Source organism: Aquila chrysaetos, chromosome 5, assembly GCF_900496995.4.
Source record: "Aquila chrysaetos chrysaetos chromosome 5, bAquChr1.4, whole genome shotgun sequence".
Taxonomy (NCBI): domain Eukaryota; kingdom Metazoa; phylum Chordata; class Aves; order Accipitriformes; family Accipitridae; genus Aquila; species Aquila chrysaetos.
The window spans coordinates 2,699,329-2,721,260 of NC_044008.1; the positions used below are offsets into that span (position 1 = coordinate 2,699,329).

Sequence of the window (21,932 nt, forward strand, 5' to 3'; positions counted from 1 at the left end):
GAAGTAAAAGATAGGACAGGAGACCAAAGAACTAATCTATCGCTGCAGGGAGAGAGCAGATGGAACAAGTCCACAACAAAGAGTGCCAGAGTTATTTACTGGCGTGCTACTGAAGTGTGAGCACTCAAAATACAGAAAGATACGGGGGCACAGAGTTCATGTACATTCACACAACAGAACTGAATTTGGAAATAGCACCAAAATTCATATTCTCTGAGCGAAAAGCAAGCTGATGAATCACCCAGACTATTTAGGAGGAGGTTGAAGGCCAACATATCAAAACATGAACAGATTAGATGGAAGGGTGTTAGCTTAGCAGCCCTTAAGACTTCAAAAACCTGATAGCAACATGCCCAGGCAATAAATGAACAGGGGGCACCGCAAAGCTTTGCGCTATATATCCACTTCTCATTTTGCTTTTTAATTACTTGTGTTCTCAAACAACAGAGAGATCCTATGGAAAACACACTGCTAGTAAGACATAGCCCGGGACCGCTGTATTAGGACTGGGTGGTCCGCTCCTAACCATGACACAGAACAACTTGAAAAATCAGGCCTAGTTCAGAATCAATGGGTACAGTGCTTTCTCAATTCATTTTTTAGTTCAGTTCAGGATGATGACAAGTAGCTGGAAAAAGGGAGAGAGAAATAAAAGGTTAAAATGGGAGCTTACAACACTACCAGTGAAAGGACAGTACGCAGGAAAAAGGTACAGGAGTTGCACAGATTTGTACCCAGAGTACACGCTATCAAGCGGATGCAAACACAGAAACGCATGCAAAGCTAGACTTCACCTGTTTGATCTTGTTGCGCGAGTTGGTGATGCGCTCTGTGATGCTCTGGTATGTGCGGATCGCAGTGGTGAGCTCGGTGTAGTGCTGGACAATGAGCTCATCCAAATCCCGGTCACATTTCTCATAAGCTTCTTCCAGGCGGCCTTTCTCAGTCTCTCGGTCCTCAACATCATCGCTGGTAGATAAAGTCCTAAGGACAAAAAGATCACAAAAATAGAGTTATTTTGAAATTATCTATAAGGACAGGAAGCCTTTGCCTAAAAAATGCACTACCTACCACAAACCAGTCACTCTTTATTAGTCTGTACACTTCACTGAGTGAAGCTTATTTCTGCTACACATGTCTGTCTGGTGTTCAGCAGAGAACAATGTACTTCAAGAAAATAAAAACACATAAATATTGTGTTTTATTGCTTCCCCAATCTTCAGATGCTTCAGAGCTTTTTTACTGCGCTACTGGATTTATGAGAAGGGAAGGTTATCTAGTAGTTATCATTATTTCCAGAGAGTCGTTAGTATGGGCACAGTATAATATATGAAATGTATCCTGGATCCAGAAGCCCACACCTAGAATGACTCCATGGCACTATCTGAAAAACCCAGGAGACAGCAACAGCCAAAAAGACATATCCTTATCCCCTACAGTAGGTAGTACTCAAAAAGTTGGTTTGTGCAAAAAAAGGCATCCTGAATTTTCCTCTTCCTTTATGCTTGCAAGGGTAGCTATGATCCATACAGGTTTCTGTTTTAAATCAGTAATATAGACACTGAAAGGTTTATAATTCATGGTGAAAAAAAGAAAATTCATTTAGGATCAGTTACAGTAGTTATGACCTAAACACTGGTATATCACAACCTCAAAAACTAGCAGGGATGAATTCTATAATGCTACTTCAGACAATTTCTGAACCATTTTGAAGAACTTAAGATGAGAAAATAAGCAAAAATAAAGATATTTTTAAAAAAAATTAAAAAAAAATCACTGCAAACAAACTGGTTTGAATCATATGCTTGAATATCATGAAACAATCACAACTTTCAAAGAAATCCAGAGCATCTACTTGCTGAAGGTGAGATGCCTCTAAAAATATGACCAGTAGAGCATGAACACGTGGAGACCGTTATTTCATTTAAATCACATAAGTTTAGGCCTCTGAACTGAACTGAGGCACCATCTTAAGATGGTACACATGCTACACTGAAAGAGTATAAATATAGTAAGAGACTAGAAAAGCCATTGTTTCCAACCCTAAAGACTAATGAAAAAATACACCATCGGGAGTAAGGGAGAACTTCTTGATTTTCTTCTGGATTCTTAAGCTATTTGTGCGGAAAAGGTCAAAGAGTTAGAAGGAGACAAAAAACCCATTGCTGAACGCTGCTGCTGCTCTCTGCTACCATAACGGCTTTCACTTTGGATTTGTTAAAGCAATGAGGTCCAGTCAAACTAAAACCAGTATCTCCTACTGTAACTCCTGCTGTCAACTGAGAAAGTATCGATTTTTCCTTGCAATAAGTCACTTGTCCTCTACAGTAAAAGTTAGAAGGTGAGAACTGCCTGCGCATCATTGAAAAATAACAAAACAGAGAAACCTATTTCCTTATGGTTTATTGAAGAGTATTTTCATTGACAACAAGCAGCACACAAGAAGGGTTAGTAGTGAACAGCTTTTTCTGAATTCTCCAATACCATTAGGAAAGTAATAGGAACTCAAGTGCAAAAGCTCTTCCCAAAGAAATGTAAAAAAGAACTTAAACATACAAGAAATGCTCCCTCTCTCTCAGAAAGTCAACAGAGACATACCCAAAACTTCCAGTTCGCTACTCTTTCTTCCCTTCAAAGAAAAACAACAGGCTGTACCACCTACTCAGACTCCCATCTTTAAAAAGAAGAAAAAAACAAAAAGCCATTTCACTGGGGATCATGATCCCAGAAAGTGCAGCTAAGAAAACTCAAATGAGCAAGCAGATCTGTACTACCACATGGAACACGGCACAAGATGAAGACAGGAGCACGCACTCACTTGTCCTACTCAACTACAAAGGAGGACAGAGGAATTACAGCCAAAAATATATCCTACAAAACCCTGAAAGAAGACAATGTACCCAAGTGATGTATTTTACTTTACACTGTTTTAACACTCCTTTTCACTTTCAGATGGCAGTGGCAGAAGGGTAACAGATACCACATTCTTTTGTTATGCCTCAGACTATCAGCATGGGTGCCTCACACTCTCCACCCCACTCCCAAACACCAAGAGCCGCACATTTTACAAGGGATGCAGGCGCACCTCTCCTCTTGCACGAAGAACACGCTGAGATGAAAAACCCCTTTCTCGTTCCACTAACACCATAGCTTCTTCTGATACATAAAATTTATTTGTAGTGTTTCAAGTTCCATGCTTCATGGTAGCTACAGAAACAGGAATGCTTTCTAATGTTATTACATTAATATTCTACTCCCAAACATTCTTAGTTGTGTCTTAAATCACATTTTTACAAAAAAAGATATATTTCTTAACTTGTACTCTAGTACAAAGCACTTTAATATCATGCAAAAAGGACCTGTAAAGTAAGAACAGTAGTAGTACAGTGGTTAGAATACAAGCCTGGAATTAAGAACTCTGGATTACAGCCTCTGCTTTACCACAGACCTCTGCCATTATGCTTGCAGCACATTCACATTGCAGACCGCATCTTGAGACTAGAGCGTGAGCTACACACAGCTCTTAGCTACTACAGACTCCTGATGTAAATATCTGCTTTTCAGTGGAATAGGCTGCGCAGGCAGATCCGTGTCCTTGTGGCCCAGTTTCTCTCTCACCTGGGGAATACGCAGCACTGGTTCCTCAAACAAGCAAATTGCAATTACATGCACTAAGTACTACTGAAACACTCAACGCTGAAGTGTTTACATGACCTCTGCTAACAAAGTAATGTATGAAGATATGCTGGAAAACAATGCTAAGCATACAGTTAATGCAACAGTATTAAACGTACAGTACTTGTGAGATACAGCATGAACCCAAACTTCACCGCAATAGATGAATAGAAAGCATGTGCAAGAATGTATTTGACAATAAATCTTCCTCCATTAAGAGCTCTTGCACGTGAATGTTTTCTTTGTGAAGAACTGCTTATTTTTGCTAGAAGAATGTTCTTCAGCGTGGTTACACCAGACACGAATGTATATCCTTTTTAAGAATTGACATATTGTTTGAGTTTGAAGCTGAACAGTATTGCTTGTCTCAGTAGTTAATGAAAACATCGATTCTCTCTAACCTGCCTTATAGATTGCAGGAGAATCGTGGACTGCTACAGACAATGTAGAAGCAGAACCAAATTGGCCTGTATCACAGACTAGAAAAGTTTTTAGTTTTAATTAAACAAAATTCAATTTCAGAATTCTTGATTTGCCAAAGCTGTTCAAGCTTTGGCTTGAATCCATCTGCAAAGCCAGTAGTTTGTTACAAAAGCTAAAGATCTTACTCCAAGGCTAAGACTACATCATTGTACTGTCAGAGAATGTCACATGCCTTTTCTAATGCTCCAGCAAGTTCCTGCCCAACTTAGGCTTCCTAACAACTTCCAGTTACATCCATATTTTTTAAGCAGATTCAAACTGTGCTGCCCAGTTGTTTTTGTTCTTGTAATTGAGTTTAACTTGCCCTCTACAGGAAAAATATTTTTTACTAAAAACACTTGACATTTGCTCAGCCAAAACAGAGATGTTTATGAAGCCTGAGAGAGGTCACAACAGGACCAGTACCTTCGAAACCACAAAACATGTCAAAAGAAGGACAAAGCTAGTATAGCTGGAAATCAGAAGCCTTTGTGAGGTACCACAAGCTTATTCCTACTGAAATGAAATAATGACAATGTCTAACTGAAAGTGTCAATTTTAGTTGTCATTTTGCTATTTGTCTGTTTAGATATATAATATACATTTGCTGCCACTTTCAGCGGAATCAAGATGCTTTAGGGAGGAAAAGGCCCATCTCGCTGAGCACTACACACCTTCTCACACAGTCTGAACTCCAAAGACCTCATCTTTTAAACCCACAACACAGCCAGTAGTAGCATGAAAATATTGCCAACCCATATTAAAAAGACAGGTAACAGGAATGCCGCAGTCTCAAAGCTCCAGACCATCCAACCTGGCTTCAGGAACCTAGCAGCACACACTGGGAACATAGTTGCCAATTAAGTCTTTTTCTACATTTACAGTTCTCTGAAAAATAAGCTTAATATGCAGTGGTAACCCAGAATCCAACAAGATGAAAGCAAGACAAAGAAATCACTCTGCTGCTGTATAAAACCTTACTATGCCCATACTTGGGAGTGATGTGCACTGTTCTGGTCTTCTCTCTCTTCTGTTGCCCTTGGAAGGGCAACTAAAACAACAGAGGGGATGAAGCAGCTGTTCGCTGCAGAGACGCTTCAGTTTGGAAAAGAAAAGGCTGAAAGGAGATATGAGTAAGGTCTGCAGAACTCAGAAACAAGATGAATAGCATAAATGCAAAACAGTTTTTCACCAAATCATGCACTACTAGAACTCATTAGTTTCAACAAGTGCCACAGGAGATCCATTTAAAAAAGGATAAAGCACACTTACACTTTAGGTAGTGAACTCCTGAGCCTTGCTGCAGGATTTGAGGCTCACAGCATCAGCAGGTTCAGAAAAAGGACTTAAATGTATTCACAGACAACAGGTCGAAACAAATACTGAAAGAAACTAGCTGGAACGTATCCTCCAACATCCCTAACTCAACAACTGTAGACACTAGGGAAACATAGAGGCATTGGACACCAACAAGTGGCCAGGCGTGCACCCCCTCCCTAATATTTTGTATTACCACTGTTGGAGACAAACTACCAGGCTGGAAGAACCATTAATCTGCCTCAATAGAGCATTTCTTTGGTCTTACCTGCGGAAGGCTCCAGTAAGGTAGACTACCTAAAGCTGAGTAATGTTTTGGAGGTGCTGGAGGTGATGTTACCTGACTCCTGCGCACGTACACACAAACACACACACAGTAAGTGCCAACATGGGGCCTTCCCTTCACCTTACCAGGATGTTTCAGCATCCAAACCTGCAAGACGACAAGACAACTAGGATCCATTCTTGCAGAGTTCCAGGTGAAACCACTGTGCTGTCAGGCAGCAGGAGGGGAGAGAAGGGAAGCGTTACAGACTTTCACAAAACACTGCTTTGTACATCCCAGGGACATACTGACCAACCAAGATCAAATTAACACACTGTTACATATTATTCCAGCCTGTGATCCTAACCTGTAAGACTTCAACTCAATAGAATTTTCAGGCTCAGTCGATTGCCATGGTCCAAGATTTCCAGCTGGCTCTGTCAGACGCACCAGCTGGGAAATCTTCCCAGAATTAACACCTGTATTGGGAACCTCTCGCTGTCTTTAATTACCTGTTCTGGGAAAATATTGTGGAAACAATCATCACGAAAAATATCACACTCATATTTTGACCAGAAAATTTACCTATATTTACAGCCCTTTAGTCTGTTCTAGTTTAAAACATTAAAGGGACCACTCACTATGCCAAAAGAGATAAATAATTCCACACAACAACAAAGAATTTAAGCCTAACAGGTTTTTTTTCCCCTTCACCCACATGAGTTTGCCTTAAATACCTGTAAATTATCTCTTTATGGATAGGATAAAAGTTTAAATCACAACCCAAGATCTAAATGGAGAAAAGCAACATCAGAGACTGCTTTTTCATTTATTTTACTGAAAGACCAGCAAGTTTCAGAAGATAAGGGTTTGGTTTTAGGACGTGGTTATTTCCAGTCATTATAGGAGTCTGGATTAATGGCTGGAGAACAGAAAAGAAGTGCACGTGTGATCCGTCCCACAATCATGTACTGAAGAATTATCAAAGTGCACTTAGAGAAAAGCAAACCCATTCTTTAACGGATGCGAATAGCAATATATAAATAAGAGGAAGTGAAGCTGTTTCAAGCCAAAATGTCAGAAACAAGTATGCTATAAAACTGAGAATGGCTCTTCTGGATTTTTTTTAAAAAACACATTAAACCTTTTCCCAGACAATAATTTACATTTTTGTCCACCATGGCTGTCACATACAAATTTCTAGAACACATTCAAAAGCAGTACAAGTACTTACAACTGCTTACAGCCACCAATAAGACCCTTCTGCTCATGTTCCTCTCAAGTCACTGTATCAATCAGATGAGCCCTCACTTTACCTACTTAAACCAAAACTAACTCACCACCTTCTCTCTACTCCAGTAATTCATTACCTTGTATTTTCCTCTTTCAAAAACACAACATTAATTCCTTGAAGTCTAGCAGCATCTGTAACTACAAAAAGGAGCGATGTCCCTTTGAATCTGAAACATTACCTTGTACAACTGAATTTCCTACCTAAGCCCCTTGGTACTGGAGCCACTTCTTTTTCTTGCTCTGCACAAAAAAAGCTAAGCAAGGAATACTTAATATTCTTGAGATTATACATGTTCCTGCTAACACTGCAGAAAAGTAAGCCAAGGGCATCTTTGCTTGTTTCAGTTCTATTAAAATGTGTGGCAAGGAAGAGGAAAAGTCAACACACTGTTTGCCAAATAGAAAGGATCAAAATTGTTTGGGAAAGGAACTTTGCAGAAAGAACTTTGAAGGGGGAATTACAAAACAGGACAGGATTATGAAACAATGATAAATATACATTAGCTTTTTAGAACTCTGTTGTGGTTTAACCCCAGCCACCAACTCAGCCCCACACAGCCGCTTGCTCACTCCCCCCACTTCAGGATGGGGGAGAGAATTGGAAGAGTAAAAGTGAGAAAACTCGTGGGTTGAAATAAAAACAGTTTAATAGGTAAAGCAAAAGCCGCGTGCGCAAGCTAAGTAAACCAAGGAATTCATTCCCCACTTCCCATGGGCAGGCAGGTGTTCAGCCATCGCCAGGACAGCAGGGCTCCATCACGGCTAACGGTGACTTGGGAAGACAAACACCATCGCTCCCAACATCCCCCCCTTCCTCCTCCTCCTTCCCCCAGCTCTATACGCTGAGCATGACGTCCCATGGTCTGGGATATCCCTTGGGTCGGTTGGGGTGAGAAGCAGAAAAGCCCTGGGCTCTGCGTAAGCACTGCTCAGCAGGAATGAAAATATCCCTGGGTTATCAACACTGTTTCCAGCACAAACCCAAAACGCAGCCCCATACTACCTTCTAGGAAGAAAACTAAGTCTATCCCAGCAAAAAACAGCACAAACTCCCTGAAAAACAAAAGCATTCAAAACATATGACTAACAGAAGGAATGTCAATTTAGATACCAAGTGCATGCAGGTTATGAACTCAGTGGGGATCTCCAGTAGGGTTCCCTGATCAGTTCACTTGTTTTTTCATTTTCATTTTTCTAAATGAGAATCCGCCTCCCCTGTAAGATACCTGTAATTTGTACTTGGCAGCTGGATGGTTGCATATGCCTGTCTCATTAGCAAGAGCTCAATAGGATTAGAATAATTCCAACTGGATGTTAGTCTGTTAAGAGACATTTTTATGCTACAGTAAAACAGAAATTCATTGAGCCAAATCTCATTGACTTTTGATTTTACGTAGTTAAAAATACAGATTACACAAATGCAAAATGCTTAATTCACTGGAGTCACTTCCTCATATGGAAGACAGGATAGAGAAGAAGATGATCAGACACAATCCTGAAATGTTTTTAATCAAGGGATGTACAGCATATTTCATACAAGAAAAAAAAACAAACCTTGCTATTTCCCCCAGAGGTCAGTGAATTTACACTGGAATTAGATTAATAAAAAAGTCCATTGGGATTATTCATTTGGGTAGAATTTGATCTGTAGATCTCAAGCATTTTTCATCTCTGCTTTCCAGCATCCAACTCAAATAACTAGCACAGGGAGTAGGTGGAAAGACTTTTACAGGAGTCCTGAAACACTGTCATCCTGCAAGACACCTAAAGCCTTAAACTGCTTGCTAAGAGTTCACATCAAAGACAGGAATATCTAGTTTCCAAAGGTAAATACATAAGAAAATGTATTCACATTGATCAAATATAATTGCCATCTCTAACATTTCTGCAAGAGGGTGTACCTTTCTAGAAAACTGAACAAACTCCACAGCTCCAGAAGAGTCCTCCTTCCTCAGCACCACAGATGAGAGAACAAAGTTTCTCAGATGTGTTGGCACAACTAGGACTCAAAAGTACATTTGAATCTACCCTCACCAGTTGCTTTACAGTAGTTCAACAGACCACAGTCGTCAGAAGCTAAAGAGTAATTCAAAACACTGGGAAGCAAGATTTCTGACTTAAGGATGCTTACCTATAAATGCTTAACATGGTATCTGGAAGCAGTTGGAAAACCCACTTGAGTCGTTAAAACTTTTTTCTCTCCACAGACCTCAGAGTCTCAGCGTTTTCCTCTGAGCGGCAAAATGAAACGCTTCTCTCACAGAAAACACTAAGGAGCTTTGAGAAAGTCACACAATGTCTCATTCTTATAAGGCAGAAAATGCTACAGACTATAGCTACTATTTACCACAGTAAATAAATACAGTGTTTTGGAAACACAACATATTAAGTAGGAATAAAAGAAACTTTTCTCTAAGAACCAATGTAATTAGCTGTTCCCAGCAACAACACCAGCACACACCATGCACTACATCACAAGTTATTCTCACACTATGGCCTTAGTGTTGGCTATTTCTTTGTGTTTTGACAAATCAATGTTTTTCATAGACCTATCCAAGATCTGCAGGTGCATTGACAGCAGAACTACCACACGATCTCATCTCCTCTGTAAATTTACTCCTACAGCGTGATGCATCAATTTGGAGAGGAAGGGAAGAAAAAAAAAAAAAAAAGGGCAAACTCTCTAGCATTCAAACAATGCAAGAAAAACAACAGGCAGATGATGTAAAAGGACAGAAAACAAGCCATAATTTCTTCACAAGCTAATAAATTTCTTTCATTGTTGTGAAGTGAAAGAACATGATGTTTACTAAGCTATTCAACAGTAGAAGAAAACAAACACCATTGTACTACACATCATGTGGCACAACAGATAACTACAGGAGTACAGAAATGCTATACAGAGATGATCAGCTGCAAAACTACGAAGCAATTCACCTCCCTTTGTAACATGCTATTTTTGCGCTTCAAATGCATTCCAGCTCCAAAACAGGATTTAACATCATAGCTCCTACCACCACAGAAAGCACACCACACACAGATTAATCTTTATTCTGTGTAACACTCATGTTCCCACAAATGCACACAGCTTATCCGCACCAACAAACTACTACAAAATAAGCTCTGATGCGAACGAAATGCGCAACAGACTTCTCTGCTCAGTCCTCCTATCAACAAGCTTAGTGCGAGCTGAGAATAGCCACAAGGGCAGCTACCAAGAAATGCTCTTTCTGGGGCATCCTGTGACACTCAGTAGGAAAACCCTTTGCAAAGCCAGCAACAGGCATCATTGCAGGTACTTTAGGCAGCCGCAGTGCCAAAAAGCTCAAGCTGGCAATACATGCTACTGAACCACAAAGCTTCAAGGGGACTCAGTATTTTGTTCACATAGAGAGACATGTAAAGCAAATGTGGAAAAATTTGGGTTCTTGAAGAAATCCGCTCATCTTCCTCTCAAAGGGATGCATGAATGAATGCATTTTCAAATTTATTTTCCTGCTTGACAGCAAAGATTTAGTTTTAGCATACACCATCCTACTAGTGTACCTCAGTCTGAAGCATCAGATAAACAACTCAATTTTCCCCTCTCTTTTATTCTACAAGGGCCAATAACAAAAATAGGTCAGTCAGAGACAAATCCATTAATTTCTGAGCTCCAAATGCTCACAGTCCAGCCCTGGTTTGTTTTGCAATGTGCTGAATGCCCTGATACCACACACAAGCTCTCAGTCTTCTGAACCTGAATTCAGGGTGTGATCCACACCACTCCTGCTTCATCTAGCACCCTGTTGCTGCATTTCCTTCAGCAGAGTGCTTTTTCCACCAAATCCTGCACTGAGTTGCCCCCCTCACCCTCATATTTTGCATTGTGGCAAAAGGAAGTTAACAACAACCTTTAAGACTATCTATTTACAGGCATCAACCTCAAAATTACAGCTCCAGCAGGAATCAGATTCAAGACTCAACAAGAATTTCTGCTTCCACTGAGAAGTCTCGTATTTCCCCACACAGCTTGCATTATCAAGGACTTTAGTCTGTTTTCCAGGGCAGATGAGTAATTTCTTTTGCCAGCCCACTGTTAGCTTCCCACCTGTCCAATAAAATGCCAAGAAAATTAGATTAAGTGTCAATTTTAAGAGAAAACTGTTAATGTTAATGAATAATAAATGTTTCATTTCTGCAAATTTGCTTTTTCTGATGCCTCCAGCTAGGCTGGGTGGATAACTGCCTCCCTATTTTACCTACCCTAAGGCCAGCCCTGTTAAGTATTATTACTGCTAAGCTATGGATAGTAAACAGAGTCTTAATTATCAATTTCTTGACTAGAGAATTTGTTTCATGGGAAGAACACTGTAGTAACAGTATGTGGGCATTATGCTTCTGTGGATTTTTTTATTAAACAAAAGTGAAAGAACAGATACTGTATGCAAAATGCAAATATGCATTTTAAATGTGAAGTTAGCACCTGCAACACACTAGACAATTCTTACAGGAGAGGAGTGTTGTAGTCCCCGCTGCTTTTGACCACTGCTGTAGGTGTTCAGCTTCTGTGTGTCCCTGTAGAGCCTCTCTTCCTCTGCTCCACACTATCAGAGCAGACATATGCAAATATTTGTGGTTAAAGGCAGAAAAGAGCATTACATGATGCACAAGTGCAACGTGGAACTCCAGGAAGACTCTTCCATTACTTCTGGATCAGGTTTCTTTTAAGCATGCAATTCACTTGCCTTCACTCAGCATCGCTTATTTAAATGAAAACACTCATTAAAGACAGTGGGAAACACCAACAAAAAAAAAGGCAAGCCGATCGAATTTAAATATTTTTCATCTGATCAGGAAAATGAACATTTTAGTGAAGTATAATTGAACGGATTGCTGAATCACTCGAGGGGGGGGGGGGGGGGGTGTTAAACAAAGCTCCAATTTTAACAGGAATCCACAGTAAACTTTCTGCCACCTGTTTCTACGGTGCTCTGCACCATATCACATGCCTTGTTAAGCCTCCCAGTTCCTCGCTTTAAAACACCTTTGAAGGTACGGTAATACAGACAGCTTGTGGTATCAACTGCACACAACAAAGCTTGGCTTAAAGCTTCTCTTGGTGAAAGCTAAGGCTACGTTTAGAATTGTGGCCAATTTACAGGACTAACTTATGTTGTAACCTTTTTCTCCAGTAAAAACAACACCAGAAATCTGTTCAACAGAAGAAGCTTCTTAAGAACACACTGCAGCCTTGGGCAAAATCCAAAGTTTAAGGGATACGCTACGATCCATCCCTTCCAAAGAAATCAGATGAGGTTGTCAATGTTTTACAGTTTGGGTAACAGTTAAACAATAATTCTTACTGTCTGTCTTGGAAGTCTGCAGATAAAGAGTGCAGGGTAGGTACTACATATCGATACCATAAAAACTCTCCTGAAAACGTTTCACAATGTATCATATATACTTGCATCACTCCGGACAATAAAATTAATAGTACAGCACTAAGATTATCAGAATCACCCAGAAGGAAAATTAAAGAAGGGGGGTTTATTTATTTATTTATTCTCCATTTTACACCATACCAAGGACCTAAAACACAAACCAGAATACAACAAAGCCTGTGTAAGGTACAGCAAAAAGAAAAAATCAAAGCATGACCGTAGCCAACACAGACAATTTTTGACCAACAAAGGATTTGTGGAGTTAAACGAAGAAAGCAGTTGCTAGAAGCAACAAATAATCATTTAAGCAGAGCACTGTGGATGTCTAGAAAGACCAGTCTCCTCTCTGCAGGAAATAGCTGCAGCATGCCAAGGAGACTTCACTATTAAAAAGGGGGGAAAAAAAAAAAGCAGAGTAAAAAGAAACCCATTAGAATCTAGTTACTTTTCATAAGGCACCTCTCACTGATGACCGTGGCCGCACACCAATTACAGTATTTGCTTTCTCATTTCAGTTTAAAACGTTGTGATCATTACTAGACATTTATGGGGCACTAACACCCAAAGGCCAACCACACAGCCGCCCCATTGAGAGACACGGCCCAGACACGCAGACCGACAGCGCGAGCTCTTTGTCGCAGGAAATCTAGTAGACAAGAAACAACAACAGGTGAATAAAAGATAAGAGGTCAGGATGCGAGGGAAAGGGAACAAAATAACTGAGATGAGAGAGAGCATCTGTCCACATCTCAGCTGACCAGCAGAGGCAACCGTAACCAGGCAGTTACTCAGACACTGTCAAGTTGCAAATTATCACAGGAATTGCAGCAGTGAGTTTGAAGTGCAAGCTGTTGGGAGGATCAAGCTTTGACTTCACAGATGCATGGAAGATGCATGCAAGTGCTCTGCATGAAGAATATGACAAAAAGCACTAATTTGTCACTACCTTTTCCTCCCCCAAAATCTGTAGAGGGAAACAGAACATTACACAATGGGTCTGATCCTGATTATTTCAAGGACTGGGCCTTCTAGTGAAAACATCAAGCAACACCTAAGATCAAACATGCATTTTGAAAATGTTCACTGGAGACACCTTAGTAGTATTTAAGCCCCTGAGTAAATCAGAATCAAGTGCAGAAGAAAAAATAAAATCTGATCCTTTCTGAATGTCAGGGTTTGCTTGGTTGTTTTTTTCCCCCCCTAAGCCTTATTTTTATGGATGTAAAAAAAAAAAAATCCTGTCTGGAAAAAGAGCCTGTCTAGAGCAGTTCAGCAAGTATTGTTTCTCTTGACTGCTGTTCCACCCTGCAAGACCTTATGAGCAGCTACGTTTCAACAGAGCACAATGAAAAAGTTTTTTACAGCACCCTGGAACAAGAACAACTGTACTTGAGCACACTGTCTACAACGCTCTACAAATTTCCAGACATTCATTAAACTAAATGGACTTATTTGAATTTTATAATTGAAAACTGTTGTCTTAAAGACAAGTCCCAAATGGGGTGATCTACAGCTTCCAGCACTATTTAACCTCAAAGCATATAATCTGATAATACATGTTTTGAAACCTCTGCAGTCTCATTGAAACCACTGTAAAAGTTGGTTCCTTATGTAACAAAGCCAGCCAGAAGAAAAAAAAAAAAATCCAAAAGGTATTTAACAATTTAACTCAATAGCAACACGTTGAATGTTTTCTCATTATTTTCACAGGTTGGCTGATTGTTCCTGTGAAATTCTGGATTTGAGGAAATGAATCAAAATGTTCAGAAGACAAACCACTCCCTTCATGAAGACAATGAAGTGCTGGAAAGAAGGTAGTAAAAAATTGCACTGTACAAGTCAATAGGCATGGGAAATGAGATATTGCTGTAAACTGACTATAAAATTATGAAGGATCTTCCCCTTTAAAAAAAAAAAAGTTAAATCCTGAGGCCAGCACACTCCTCCCTCATCAAGGGGAATACAAGATACCCAGCCTTCAGACAACATTGTGCAAAGAACTCCCTCCTTCACGACAAGAAACGGCAGAACCAAGTCTCTTCAAAATGCTGTTAAACATACAAAGTAAACAGAGCATTATAAAACATTTTCCTCCTCTACTTACATTCCATTAATCTTTCATGCTGCTTACACAGTTGGTTAGAGCATTTTCAACAGAAGTTGATGATCTTTTTATCATTGAGGACTTGCAGATGTATGCATGATAGCTGCAGTGAAAAGGCTGAGCAGTCTACAGCCATCTAAATAAATATCATCAGGGAATTCTTTATTTTGCTAAATTAACCAACCCTTAATCAAATTTCACCACACCAATACAAATGATGCAAGCATAGCTAGTAATCAGCTGATTTCTGAAACAAAGACTGGACTGCAGTCATTTAAGATGATGACGTCAACAGAAGAAGTCCCACTCCTTCAGATGTCTCCAACAGCAGTACATTAAGATGAAAAAACAATGCCGCACACAAGCAAAACCCTAATGACACCAGCTGTACACCATTTTCCGTCTTGGAAAAGGGATGCAGACAGCAGGCAGACCCATGAGATGCCCGTTACACTGCCAGGCGCAAGCAGAGCAACTCAGCTACCAGGCCACTGTGTGAGAACCTGTCCAGGACTATCTCCACATACAGGAGACCACAGGTACCAACTCTCTACCTTTTTTTGTAATTAACTTTAGATCCAAAAAGCCAACACAGCTATTACATGAATTACCACATTCCCAAGAGAAAACTGAAGTCCTAACAATCAGTATTTTCAAATCTGCAAGAGCAGAGGCTGGACAACGCTACTTAGACCTGCCACCTGGATGACTAAAAGATGAAGAGTATTTAAGGAGCCATTGACCACCTTGCACTATGAACCCTTCCTTGATATCACACCGCAACAGAACAGCAGCCCTGCATGAATTAGCAAGAACCTTTGGAAATTTCATTATTAACCTGAAGGTTTCAATACTGCACTGGAATGTAGAGCTGTTGAAACCACAGAACTTACAATCATTTATTAACAAAACCAACTATTTCCACTTCCTAATTTTGTCAGGGTAGGCTAAACAACTCTGCACAGTGCATTCTCTAAAGCCAAAATAAGAGCCAAAAAATAAAGTACCTTGAGCTTTTAACCAGGCATGGTCACTATTGCCCTTTCACATGTGGTTGTGTATTCACATATGCACCCTCACCTACTGTTGCCATTAAACGTAACCAACTATCTGCATCAAGCGAAAACCCAACACTTGCCAAATATGCATACATTTTATAGAAGTGCCTCAAGAGTACTGTGTTCAGCTCTGGGGCCCCCAACATCAGAAGGCCATGGACCTGTTGGAGCGAGACCAGAGGAGGGCCATGAAGATGATCATAGGGCTGGAGCACCTCTGCTGTGAGGACAGGCTGAGAGAGTTGGGGTTGTTCAGCCTGGAGAAGAGAAGGCTCCGGGGAGACCTTATTGCAGCCTTTTGATATATAAAGGGGGCTTATAAGAAAGATGGAGAGAGAATTTTTAAGAGGGCCTGTAGTAACAGGACAAGGCATAATGGTTTTAAACTGGAAGAGGGTAGATTTAGATTGGACATAAGGAAGAACTTTTTTACGACAAGGGTGGAGAGATGCTGGCCCAGGTTGCCCAGAGAGGTGGTAGATGCCCCATCCCTGGAAACATTCAAGGCCAGGCTGGATGGGGCTTGGAGCAACCTGGTCTAGTGGAAGATGTCCCTGCCCATGGCAGGGGGGTTGGAACTAGACGATTTTTAAGGTCCCCTCCAACACAAACCATTCTATGATAATTTCAGGAAAATTTATCATTTAAAACCATACTCTGCTATACACAATTTATTCTCAGTGAATTTCTGAGCTACTTGTCTTGTAGAAGAACCCCTACCTTTATAACATTGGAAAACACCATTAGCAATAAAAGCGGTTTTAAGAGACCACGACAGTACATACAGATCAGAGCAACTCGGCTTTATTTCTTGTAGCAGCTATTTCCCAAATGTAACAACGAGGACAACAGCTATACATCCGTCTTTCTCACTCTACATCACAGACGGGGATATCAGTTCCACTGCTTTAGACAGAAAGAGAAAACCAAATGCCAGGCCTTTAGTAAGAATCCATTTAACAAAGTTCACTGTAAATGTAATAAAAATAATGGCCAAAAAGCATTAAAAAGAAAAAGAATTCCACTTGTGAAAAATAAAATATGTTCAAGGTTTTTTTGCCTGTAATTTCAACTTCTACAGACACGAAAGTAGGAAATGCACTATATCTTGCCTCGCTTTTAGTTCTCCTTGACATGTCATATGTGTTTGCCTGTGTGAAAGCTGAGCACAAAGATTTCAATGAGGTCTTATGGAGTCAATGCTGAAGTTTGTTTTCTCCCAATTAAAGCAGCTATTAAAGGCCAGTTTTAAAAAATAGCAACCTTTAATTGGAAAGAAAAACACCTAACAATAAATATAAAAGGCAGACACATTCACCAATTAAAAATCTGACAAGATCTCTCAAAAAAATAGCATTTGCTAAATGCCACATTGCTTGTTTCAGAGTACAAAAGCTGCTTCAACCAGCTAGCAACAAAACAAAAGGTTAAGAAAAATCAATATACATACACGTGTTTGTCCTCTGAAAGTTAAAAAAAAATATTTCCCAAGTTGTCCTCCAGCAGATGAGCAGAATTTTCTCCATTCTTTGCACTATTTTTTTAAAAAGACATTGCTAAGGCCCATGCGATCAGCATTAGACTGCTACAACAAAAGCTCCTGTTCTCCAGTGACAACATTTTGACCTTACAAAGTACCTTTTATTTAAGGAACTTAAAGGATCTTTCTCATATGTGAAGGAATTAGCACATGTTTTGAAAGTGGGTGTGCTGAGGCATGAGTGCAAGTGCTGCACTTTTGACCATCCAGCAGAAGCATGGGGACAGAAGCTGTAAAGCCCTGATATCCAATATCCTACTCTAGAAGCCACAATCCCAGGAGCTATGTCTTCTTGTAGCAAATAATGGTCATTTCTTCTCAACAATGCGAGGACAAGGGCAAACTGAACTTACTGTCATATCCCCTAAAGGCACAGGCAAATGAAGGAAGGCTTCCTTGAGCCACAACAAAGGTGGGGATTTTAATAGCAGATTTTGCAAACATTCATTAAGCTTCCCAAACACTCCTTACTTCTAAAAGATTTATTATTATGAACAAACCCTCTACCCCTCCTTTAGGAGAAACAAGAGGGAAACTATGCCCAAGAACTTCAGCAGCACTGCCAAGGGTATGACTACACTACCTCGTAACTCGGCTCCCGTGGTAGCTCCTGGCTCTTTCCAAATGGATCAGTCCTGTCCTGGGGCACATCATTTATTTTCAGTTTTGTACTCTACTGAGCAGCACGTCTCCTTCTGCTCGGGAAACAACTTCTTCCAAGTTAGTCTGTACTTGAGACTGCCTTTATTCCCTATTCTTGGCAACAACCGGAAAACCAAGGTGAATTCGATCAGTACACGAATCCTCCTACAGGAAACAACTCCCAAAGGAAAAATGTGTTCCCCAACACAACAGGAAAAACTGACACTTCACAGGGACAGAAAAGACAAGAAAAGTGGGATGGTCTTTCCTGTTGGGTCTTCCTTTATCTCAGAGTTTTCCGCATTCAGAGCTGCTGAAAAGCAACACCGTAGAGATTAGGGACAAGCCAAAATTTCCAAACTATACCGAGACTGCGATGAACAACAGTGATGAAAACTACACTGCTACTGATGCAATGAACCTTCCTGAAGCAGCAGCACCCTGATTTTAGACCAGAGCCCCAGCTCCCATAAAATACTATTTCTTACTTGATTTCAGTGCTGCTATAATACATTAAACTTTGTCAAGGATTTGACCCCAAATATGCTCCCTGAAAGTGACACAATTTTTCTCCTGGGAAGTCCAGTGAAATAAGTAAAAGAATCCTAGTATCAGAGGAAAGTAAATTATTCAGTCGCTTGCAAGAGAGCTACTGAGCTTGAGTAAATATCAAAAATTATCCCTTCATTAATAAAATAATTTATATTTATAAAAGGCCTTTCAGCTTCACATTTCAAAGCATTTTATAGACAAGCACACTAAATAGATTTTGCAGACCTAAACAATGTTTCTTTTTGAAAGACGTAACTGTCTTTGCTATAACCAAGTAAAATACCATAATATTTGAAGAAGCTCCTCTGGTTTTGTTTGTTTACAGCAGAATAATGTAGTCAAAGTTTTGTTACTTTTCATACACTGTTTCCTTTTATGGGCCTTTCCCACAGCAACAAGAGAGAAATAAATAGCCTTCTAAATAAACAGGGAAATGCAAGTGTAAAACTACAAGGATTGGCAGAAGACTCTGTAGATAAATGTTTTGGAAGTAAAGCTATCAAGAAAAGAAAACTTTGCTACATTTCAAACCAACAGTCTACTGTTAAGATTTGTAGTATTTTTCTGAAGCTGAGTAAAGTTATAAGAAAGATACATTTAACCCACCCAGGTCTAAATTTGGCTGCAACGCTTTTTTATGAGCATACAAAACAGAAAAAAATTCACCTGTTGCTTGGCAAGTTCATTCTATATGAACTACTATACAAAAACAACATACAGAAGAAAGTGATTTAAATTCCTTTCCACGGCATTTGCTTTTTGTACTTGGCTAACCTTAAGAAACATGAATATTATTAACACTTTTTCCTTCCTTTGCAATCAGTTCTACTTTCAGGTTTTCATGGTCTGGCTCCACATGACACTTCAAGCTCTGCAAAGAATCTCTACATCCAAACCAAGTTCTAATTAAATTCTGGAGGTTTAGTTATCAGGCTGTTCTATTGAATAATTTTAATTTCATAATGTCGATAACCTCAATGTCGTGTCTAAACACTGGACCTAAACTAGCCAAGATACGAGTGCCTGTAAACCAAAGATTATTAGACAAACATGATTTCTTATTTGGAGAACACAGTACCATGAGTTCACTCTCATTTTATATTATAAATGAAATAACAAGTCTAGATTTATTAAAACAGAGATACAAAAGGAGGCCCTTAAAATACTCTTGGAAATTATAAGAAACATGAGAGAAAAAAAAAAAAAAAAGACAACTACTACAGGAAATGCTACAGCAATCAATGCATGTATATTATTTATTCTTCCACTGTCTATAAATTACTGTATTTTCTCTAAATTAGGGTTGTCTAGCTACAACTTACCATGTCTGCCTCTCCAACTCATTCAAATTTGAGGCTGATAAAGGAACACTAAGCACAACACACTTCAAATCCTATCCTTGTCCCAAATATAAGGTGTAAGTGCCCAGCAAAAACTCAAGATCCAGGCGAGAGGCCTGATTTTTTCAGGTTTTCACAACTAATCATGTATTTATTATGCAAACGGTCCATGCAATTTTATGAATAATTGCACCCACGAGTGTGTGTAGGCCTGGATATAAAATTTGCAGGACCACCACTCATTTTAATAGTCACATATTTGGGTATTAGCACCCCATCCCTTTCCCATTCAACATTTCTTATATACAAAATAAAAAGTTGCCAAAGTACACTACTACCACTGTCATACCTCATGTTTATATGAGGTCATACCTATGTACACTTTTCTCCATCTGCATACATGTATACTTGTAACTCCAACCTAAACAAATCTGGGTTTGTAACATTTTTTCTTATAAAACTAATGAACCACATATACTTGAAATGGACAAGTCAGGCGACACAGCCTCTGTTAAGCATCACTTTTCATTCATTGTTCAGTGTGATCCTTTGTTACCTATTAAGATACAACTCATAGACCGCAGTCACAACCCTGGAAAGGCTAAGCAGTTCTGTGAACCAGCTGCTTTTTTCAGAGCCACCATCTACCTCAAGTTTTGCAAGATCTGAAAGACCAGTTTTCAGCGTAATGAAAAAGAATGGAATTTTGTCCTAAACATTATCATTCATAGAGGATTTTAAAATCATAACATGTCCTAGATACAGAACTATTGCTACAATAACTTCTCCAAGTAACAGAATGACCATAGTTTCTGGCAAAGACATTGAAGTAGGAACCAAAGTTTGAAAGTTAATTACAACTCACAATATCATACGAGTACGACACCTGCTTTAAAGGGCGTGCATAAGGCCAACATTTAAAAGCTTCAGTGTGGGAAATAAGCTGCCAATCCACTCGTTATAAGCAGCGTAGAAGAGATTTACAAGCAGTTGAAGAAGGCACAGAGAGAAACCAGTGAAGTGAATTCAGGTCCTTGCTTGGCTCCAAGTATATTACAGAATCATCCTCTAGCAGAGGAGAGGAGAGTTCAGGAATAAGGGCAGACAAAAATCAATAGTCTAAACATGACTAAATGCAACTGCTTTCTTTCCATCCCCTGCAAGACAGTTGGACTCAGGAGAAGTAGCGCTTTTCTCACAATCCCATCCTAAAACAGCATGGGGTCTGCACACAGGACTTCCTAGTCCTACAGCTTTTCCAACCAGCCATACTTCACTCAGTGGTGCTGTGTGTTTGTGGATGGGGGTCAACTGTGGACCCTACAGCAATAAGAAGATGGTGCCTTGACCCTCCCTGCGTGGCATTAAACTAGGGCTAACTGCAGGGCTTGCTCCTCTGACCCCAGGATAGAGCAAAGCAAAGGGAACAGAGGGAGGGGACCCGGGCAGGAGGGGAGGACGGCAGGACACCCCTCAGGAGAAGGCCTGCTCCAGCACTGAGGCCTCCCCGCCGCTGTCAGGGCCCTGGAAAGACCCCAGGCCCTGGAGGCCCGGCCCGGGAAAGCCCCCACAGCACGGCAGGGCCCGCACACGCCCCTGGGTCTCACCCCCAGGGGCCCAGGCAGCACCCGGGGCGGCCCTGCAGGCTGGGACGGGAGGCTGCGGAGCGGGTGTCCGCGCCGCCCCTACCTGATGACAGAGATGAGCAGCCCCGAGGGGTCCTTGCTCTTGCTCATGGTGCTCCGGTAGCGCCCCGCCGCCTCGCCCGCCGCCATCTTGCACCCCCCCCTCCTCCTCCTCCTCAAACACAGGGCAGCCACCAGTGCTGGCGTAGCGCAGCCAATCAGAACAGAGGAGGCGGGCAGCTGCGGGCCTGTAACCCAATAGAAGGCGAGGGAGGCGGGGCGCGCGGCGTCCAGCGGCCGTGCAGCGTGCGGCGGCGCCGCGGAGCCTTCTGGGAGTTGTAGTTTTTATGGCGGCGCTTCCGGCCTCTGCCCTCTCAGCCTGGAGTCGACGGAAACGCGCCCTCGACGGCGCAACCCGCCCCCCCCTTCGAAAGGCGCTTCAAATAGATTAACAGATTAAGAAATTAGCGACCAGACGAGATACATCTGCAAAGGGGGCTGTGCCCAGAAGTCTTCCTTCGCTCTGGAAGCTGGGAGGAAAGGGGGTGGGAGGGCGAGGGACCAAGGCCGCCCACACAGAGCCTGGGCCCGCCGCCTCACGGCGCCTGACGAGCTCCTGGGCCTTCACCGGACTCG

At 40.9% G+C, this 21,932-nt stretch overlaps 1 protein-coding gene across 1 annotated transcript in view; it reads right to left on the bottom strand.

Annotated features, from left to right (window-relative positions):
- EXOC4 (exocyst complex component 4) overlaps positions 1–21,472 on the bottom strand; it is a 422,679-nt gene extending 401,207 nt beyond the window's left edge. Inside the window, exons 1-2 of the mRNA XM_030015473.2 lie at positions 21,361–21,472; positions 795–984 (exon numbers count right to left, since the gene is read on the bottom strand). Coding sequence (XP_029871333.1) covers positions 795–984; positions 21,361–21,446 — 276 coding nt within the window. The 5' untranslated portion in view covers positions 21,447–21,472. The remainder of the gene's footprint in view (positions 1–794; positions 985–21,360) is intronic.
- Between the last annotated feature and the right edge of the window lie 460 nt (positions 21,473–21,932).